General features: G+C 27.5%; 1 protein-coding gene across 1 annotated transcript in view; it reads left to right on the forward strand.

Annotated features, from left to right (window-relative positions):
* The window catches only part of LOC130802701 (GDSL esterase/lipase At4g26790-like), an 18,453-nt gene extending 9,831 nt beyond the window's left edge, over window positions 1-8,622 (forward strand). Inside the window, exons 2-3 of the mRNA XM_057666735.1 lie at window positions 5,898-6,387; window positions 8,205-8,622. Of these exons, the coding sequence (XP_057522718.1) occupies window positions 5,898-6,387; window positions 8,205-8,401 (687 nt within the window). The 3' untranslated portion in view covers window positions 8,402-8,622. The remainder of the gene's footprint in view (window positions 1-5,897; window positions 6,388-8,204) is intronic.
* Window positions 8,623-9,018: the final 396 nt, after the last annotated feature.

The raw sequence follows: 9,018 nt of genomic DNA on the forward strand, positions 1-9,018 counted from the left end.
TTCATGGGGTCCTAAAAAAAAAGAGGATAGAGAGCGTGGAACGGACTTTCCAAGCATAAAGGAATCCCTACCTATACATTCCATGGCAACAGACAGAAGGTAGTTTTGTCGTTGTTGTTAACTCCAGGCCCATTCCCGTTCCAAAAAAGATCCATGAAAAGACTACCATGATTTCCGAACGAACCCAGAGAGAGTCGAGGCTTGTCGTAGATAAGTTTTAAGATGTAAAGATGTCGCAATCCGAATCACACCCAAAAGGATTGCTGGTATCAAGAAGAAAAGGAAATGACAGAAGCAAATTTCACCACAAGTAATGCCGAAGGTGGTGAATAGGTATTTCTTACTTACATGGATATACAAAATAAATCTGAAAACATATAGTTCTTAGATACTGGATGCAGTAATCACTCGACTGGAAATAAAGATATGTTTGCAAATTTGAATACAAGTATCAATAACAAATCAAGTTACCTTAGGAGATGGAAAAAAGTCAAATGTTGAAGGAAAAAGAGTTGTTGTTGTTGTAAATACAAAGTCAGGTGACAAAAAACAAATATATGGTGTTTTGTATGTACCTAATTTGACTCATAATTTTTTGAGTGTTGGACAACTAGTCAAACGAGGATATTTTGTCGCCTTTGACAATGATGAATGTGCAGTTATTGACAAGAAGTGTACTGTGACTTTAGCAAAGATGAAAATGGCAGAAAATAATGTTTTTTCAATTTATTTACCACAAAATGAAAATGTGGCATTACAAGTAGAGACCTATGATGAGTCTTATATTTGGCACTTACGATATGGTCATTTAAATCAGAAAGCACTACAACTATTAAAGCAAAATGATATGGTTATTAGATTACCACATTGATAGAAATATCCAAGTGTGTGAAGAATGTAGATATGGAAAAATGCATCGCTTGCCATCTCCAAAAACTTCATGGCGAGCTAAAGCTCCTTTTGAATTAATACATGCAGACATTTTTGGTCCTACTAGAAAACCATCTTTGCAAGGAAAGAGGTATTTTCATATTATTTGTTGATGACTACACACGTATGATGTGGATAAATTTTATTAATTAAAAAACATATGCTTTTCATGTTTTTTTTCAGTTTGAAGCTTTTGTTGAATGGCAAAGTGGTTATATAATAAAGACATTGAGAACTGATAGAGGAGGTGGATTCATCTACAAGCCTTTTATGGAGAATTGTAGAGATAAAGGTATAAAAAGACAATTCACAGTCTCAAGAACACCTTAGTAAAATAGTGTTTCAGAAAGAAAAAATCGTACGATTGTTCAAATGGCAAGAAGCATGATGAAAGAAAAAGGTTTACATAAAAGTTTATGGGCCGAGGCAGTGAATACTTCTATTTACATACTTAATCGTTCTCCTACAAAAGCAGTTCGTAACAAGACTTCCCATGAAGCATGGAACAACAAAAAAACCTTGTTGTTAATCACCTGAGAATTTTTGGATGCATCGCATATACCTTAAACAAAGATCAAGGTAAAGACAAAATTGATCCCAAAGGAAAGAAATATCTATTTGTGGGATACACTGAAGAATCAAAAGGCTACCATCTCTTAGATCCTCATTCTATAAAATTAATAGTCTTTAGAGATGTTATATTTGATGAATCCACAAAGTGGAAATGGGATGATGATGAAGGAGTTCAAACACAATTAAATGTTCATTAGTAATATAGTAATTCTAGTGATCATATTTCAACAACATTAAATGATTTGCTAAATATCCAAGGGCATCTCCAAATCCAGCTCCGAATGCACAAATCGGAGAAACATCTTCTCCAATATTGATTCAAACAAAGAGAGTGCGAAAAAGACCATCTTATCTAAATCATTATGACTGTTCATTAGCAAACGATAATGACATGGCAACATTTGCTTTATTTGCATCTGAACCCTCTAACTTTGATGAAGCGCAAATAGAAGATGAATGGGTTAAAGCAATGGATGAAGAAATTACTATGATTGCGAAAAATAAGCCATGGGAACATGTAGATTGCCCAAAAGATAAAGATGTTATTGTCTAAAATGGGTTTATAAGACAAAGCTAGATAACCACAAAGCAAGATTTGTTGTAAAAGGCTATGCTCAAAAACCCGCAGTTGATTTTAATGAAACATTTGCACCACTAGCTCGCATAGAGACAATAAGAACTGTATTGGCCATCGCAACGCAAACGAAGGTACTTGTTTATCAGTTAGACGTGAAATTTGCATTTCTAAATGGAGTTCTTGAAGAAGAAGTATATGTTTAACAACCACAAGGTTATGAAATTGAAGGAGAACAAGATAAAGTTTATCGCTTACACAAAGCACTCTACGGACTTAAGCAAGCTCCAAGCGCTTGGTATAGTAGGATTGACAACTATTTCACTAATAATGGCTTTAAGAAAAGTCCGAGTGAACCTTCACTCTATGTCAAAAAGGAGAATGAAAAATTCCTCATTGTATGTCTTTATGTTGATGACTTAATCTATACGAGTAATGATGCCACACTGTTTAATGATTTTAATCTATCCATGACAAAAGAATTTGAGATGACAGATTTAGGTCTAATGAAATGTTTCCTTGGCATCCATGTTAAGCAAACCAAAGGAGAAATTTTCTTTAACCAAGAAAAATACACTTCGTATCTCCTCAAGAAATTCCGCATGGATAATTGCAAATCCGTGTACACTCCAATGGCTATAAATAAAAAATTAAGCCAATATGATGGAACTGAGAAAGTTGATTCAAGTATCTATAGGAGTTTGGTTGGATCTTTACTTTATCTAACTCATACGAGACCTGATATTGCACAAGCTGTGAATATGATCTTGATATTTATGAGTGATCCTAGCAAGCTACATCTTGCTGCCGCAAAAAGAATCTTACGTTATCTTCAAGGTACTAAGAATATTGGATTAAAGTACCAAGTCGAAGAAAACGAAGAATTGATTTGGTTACATTGACAGTGATTGGGATGGTTCAATTGATGATCGTAAAAGCACATCCGCATATATATTTTGTTTAGGCACTAAAAAAATATCATGGCATTCAACGAAACAACAACAGTAGCACTTTTCTTCAACAGAATTCGAATATATGTCAACCACTGAAGCAGCATACGAAGCAGTTTGGCTGCGAAGAATATTGGAAGATTTGGGTCTTCGGCAAGGCAACCCAACTACAATCTTTTATGATAATATGTCTGCAATTTGCAATGACAAAAAATCCAGTATTTCATGCCAAAAGCAAACATATTGAAATACGGCATCACTTCATATGAGATTTAGTTAATAAAGGTCTAGTAAAACTTGAGTTCGTTAATACTAACATTAAACCAGCTGATATGCTAACGAAGCCGCCAACTATTGAGAAGTTTGAGAAATTTAAGTTTACTCTAAATGTTGCAAATTAAAATGGGGAATTTGTGAGATTAATTAGCAACCTCTATATTATTAGAAAAACAAATAATAAGAAGCATCTATTTAGGAATAATAAACAATATATTGGGATGATAAACAATGCCAATTTTTCATTTCCTAAAGTTAGCATGTAATATATATATATATATATATATATATATATATATATATATATATATATATATATATATATATATATATATATATATATATATATATATATATATATATATATATATATATATATATATATATATATATATATAAATATATATGTATATATATATATATATATATATATATATATATATATATATATATATATATACATATATATATATATACATATATATATATATATATATATATACATATATATATATATATATATATATATATATATATATATATATATACATATATATATATATATATATATATATATATATATATATATATATGTATACATATGTACATATATATATATATATATATATATATATATATACATATATATATATATATATATATATATATATATATATATATATATATATATATATGTATACATATGTACATATATATATATATATATATATATATATATATATATATATATATATATATATATATATATATATATATATTTATATATGTATATGTTTATATATATATATATATATATATATATATATATGTATATATATATATATATATATATATATATATATATATGTATATATATATATATATATATATATATATATATATATATATATATATATATATATATATATATATGTATATATATATATATATATATATATATATGTATCCCATGATTTATTTAAAGAATATAATAAAATTATAAAAAAAAAAACTTTATCAATACATATATTATTGTAAGGAGTAGGTGCAGCAAGGCTATTTTATTATCAAATTTATTATTTCAATCTTATTTTCAATTATACTTTATCTAACAAGTTTGTGGCTATTAGTAGGGGTACTTTTTATATGGCTTTGGACTGGAGTAGTTGTTTAAGCATTTATTACTTTACTCCGATGTCGCAGTCTTTACAGAGAGTATATACTCTCTTGCTCCATCTATCCTTTCTATTTAGGTCGTTTTGCATTTAAGTTTATTCCATTAATTTTTGGCCATTTTTAATACCGGTATCAATTTTTGCTTTTAGTCCTATTTATAAATTTATTTTCTATTACTATTATTATTATTGTTTTCTTTTTCATTTATAATTGTTTTTTACTTTATTTTATTATATCCATATGCATTATATATATATATATATATATATATATATATATATATATATATATATATATATATATATATATATATATATATATATATATATATATATATATATATATATATATATATATATATATATATATATATATATATATATTTATCTTTTGTCTAAGGGATAAGATGCTGATTTGCGGAGTTCGCTTTAACCGCATTTTGTTCCATTAGTTGCAGAATATATTATTTTTTCTCGAGTCGTGGAACTCTTTGGCCGCGCTCTCATTTATAGGTATGAGTTGTTGCCGTCCTTTCCTCCCCAGACCTTGTCCATAGTTTTCTATGAGCGGGATACACCGGGTATGATGATGATGACTGACTACCCATTTTTATTTTTCATTTATTTATTTTATCTTATTATTTTACTAGAGTCTATACTTTATCTATAAAAGAGTGTTAATATATGTAGTATTTGAGTATAACCCAATAGGAATAAAAGTATTGTGGGTAAGTGAAGCGTCTGGTTTGTGAAGACTTCGGACTCATGGCCCAAGTAGGCAATTATGCAATTATGTGTCATCACTATCATCATTCAACTCAGTGTATCTCGCTTATAAAAAACTATGAATAAGGTCTGGAGAGAGAAGGACGGCGACAACTCATACCCATTAAGGAGAGTGCACTGTAAGAAATCTCTCGACTCGAGAAAGATTAAGAAAAGTTTTTACAACGGGAAATATAAATAAAATGCATAGATAAAACAATTATGTAAAAATAATTAAAAAAAATAAAAATGAAAACAATAATACTAATAATACTAATAGAAACAAGAAAAAGCAAGAAAACAACAACACCATCAAGTAATCGAAGAGGAAATCAATAGGCAATTATGTGTAATATTGCAAATTAAATATGAATGATATATATATATTAAATCAATCATTAAGTGTAAGTCTAGTAAAGTTAAATATTTACGAGTAATAGTTCTTATAAATCAAAAATTACAAATACTATGATCATCTCATCAGATTTTGTTCTGCAGAAAATAAAATGACACGAACCTCTAAAATAACCTCTGACAAAATCAATTTAGCTTTGACCCTTAATCCAACTAAGTTTACTCCCTTGAACATCAATTTATCTTTTAATTCTCTCCCTCAATGTAATGATTGATTAATTACAATTAATTCCTCAACAGAATGTGATACCATTGTGGAAGGAAGTCGAATTTTACAAGGAGTACATAAAGAGATTACAAAGCTATTTAGGAGAAGAAAGAGCAAATGAAATACTTACAGAAGCAGTCTACCTCGTGAGCATAGGAACCAACGACTTCCTAGAGAATTACTATTTACTACCAACGACTAAGTTATGTTACACTGTGCCTGAGTTTCAGGATCATCTTTTAGGAATCGCAAAGGACTTTGTGTACGAGATTTATAGGTATGGTGCTCGAAAATTATCGCTAGCGGGGCTTCCTCCTATGGGTTGCTTGCCATTGGAGAGGACTATTAATCTATTTGCAATACATGAATGTAATGAAGAATACAACAATGTGGCTCTTGAATTTAACGGCAAAATGAAGAATTTGGTGAACCAACTTAATAAGGAATTGCCTGGCATTCATGTCGTCTTTTCTAACCCTTATTATCTTGTTCGTCAAATGGTTAAGAAGCCTTCGTTGTTCGGTAAGCTTTCATTTAATTTTTTTACCTTGAAGTACACCGCTACATCTATGCATTTTTTTGTTTTTTTTTTTACCAAAAAAGATTTTTTCCATTCACCCAAAAAAAAAAAACCTATTATACAACAAAAACATAAAACTCAACCTTTTTTATTTGCATAAGTGTTAAAAGAAGGCTCACCTTTTATGAAAAATTTCCTCGTCCATCTCTTCATGTGTATAAGAGAATACATCTATGCTTTCAAATATTAAATTAATAATAATTTATGTAATCTGATTTTATTTTGTAAACGAAAAATATATTATCCATTAACGTAAGGATTGCAAATTAAAGTTTAGCTATGTGGAAAAAAACTTAGCAATGTAATAATGTTAATTGAGAAAAAAGACAATAATAATTCCACTATTATCTGTTGGCTCAAGATAACTTTAACTATTTATTATTTTATAACAATTTCAATTATATGGTAAATTAAAATAATTTCAACTATTATTTTTCTCTTGTAACCCTCTAAATTTGGATTTATTATGAAATTGAAATCAATAGTTGTAATTATTTAGAAAAAATACACTAAAACAAATAAAGGTGTCCAAAATTCAATACCGAATCACTCTGAATCACAAATCCAAAGCTTTGGCTTTTAAAAATCCAAAATACATGAAAACGGATATCCAATTTAGTCATAATCGAAAATATGTATGTTTGTACATACATACATACATACATACATACATACATATATATATATATATATACATATATATATATATATACATATATATATATATACATATATATATATATACATATATATATATATACATATATATATATATATATATATATATATATATATATATATAAATAATAGTATGTTGCTAATGAATGATCTTAATTCTTTATAGATTTGAATAGTTAGAGTTAATTCATTTAGGAATAGATAGTAATATTATATTATGTGTAGTTGGCTAAAATTAATGTTATAATTAAGACATTCCACCAAATACTTAAAAAAAAAAAAGACAAAATCATCATTGAAAACACCCATTGGATCATTTTATTTATGATTATGATGAGGTGATGACTGACGATGATGACGGCCAAGTTATTAGTGGACTTTAATAGCTAGTTTATCACTTCATTTGTTTTTGGTAAAAATTACATAAGTTAATATTTTTTAGTAAAAATTATCTAAAATATTCTAATTTTTTAATAATTTTTCTACAATAATTCAAAATTTTAATTAATCAGGAATAATTGCAATTTTATGGTCATCTACATTTAAACAATGTTGCCCAAATGACAATCAATTTTTGCAGGTTATTTGCTACAAAAATAACAAAAAATAAAATAAAAATTGAAGAATATTAAAAATTAAAAGTTAACATCAAAAAAAAAAGTTAATTGATTTTTCTTTTAAATATTTAATTTTTTTTTTTACAATTTAATTTTGTATTTACATTTTTTTTATGAAAAATGATTTGTAGTAGGTAATAGGTTATCTTGTTGCATTCTTAGCAAACACTTTTTGTAATTGGGATTATTTATGTTTAATAAAAAGATGAAATACTTGTAGAAAAATCAATAAAAAATTGAATTATTCTGATTAGTTTTTCTTATTTTTAAATTAGCAATTTACTCACACACAATAAGTGTTTATCGAAATAGGAATAAAAATATTAAAAAAAAAATAGAAATAAAAAAGTTGACTATAGAATGATTAGATTTAATAATAGATTCGTTTAATTTGAATAGATGAGCGGTAGAATGGTTAATTAAATAGATTGGACATGCATTGACATTATGATGTAAATTGACAGGATATGAAGTAAGTTCAAAAGCATGTTGTGGGACCGGATTGTTTGAGATGAGTTATCTTTGTAACATTGATGGTCCATGGAGCTGCCCTGATGCTGACAAATATGTATTCTGGGATTCATTCCACCCAACTGAGAAAACTAATCGCATTTTGGCTCAACATCTCTTCAAAACTGTTTTGTATAAATTTATGAAGTAGTAATTCTTTATTGCTACTCTTTTGTAAATTTCTTTTTCAACTGCAAGTACACTTTTAAAATATAAAGGCTTATAATGTATTGCTTCAGCTCTGGTCTGTATAGTATTATGCACATTATTTATTTATTTTATATTATTTAAGAATAAATAAATAAAATAAAACTCATTGTATAATTATAAGATAATTACTTGTGAATGAGATTTATTTATTGTGATTTGTAATACCATTGAGTCATTATTTAAGGACTTAATGTTAATGATTGAGACTTGTGCTAATGAGTGTTCAAAAATGTTGCACGCCTCTGAATTTCTCCTTCATTCATTTTGTTATGGGGTCAATAATAACACATTTAGTCAAACCCTAACTACCCCTTTGTCCACTACTATCACTACTCTAGTCACTTCCTAAAATAACTCCCCATTATTCCCACATCTACAAACATTATGTTCATGATCATCCCATGATCAAGTAACCACATTTAGTGTCCTTATAAGAAATTGCTATAAATATGTCATGAAACTACATAAAATGGCAGACAATTCTACTCTTCTACATTCAATTTATTTTACCAAAAATACTTCCTTCAATCATTTAATTAGAAAGAAAGTTTATATATT

This window comes from Amaranthus tricolor, chromosome 2 (assembly GCF_026212465.1).
Source record: "Amaranthus tricolor cultivar Red isolate AtriRed21 chromosome 2, ASM2621246v1, whole genome shotgun sequence".
Classification (NCBI taxonomy): Eukaryota; Viridiplantae; Streptophyta; class Magnoliopsida; order Caryophyllales; family Amaranthaceae; genus Amaranthus; species Amaranthus tricolor.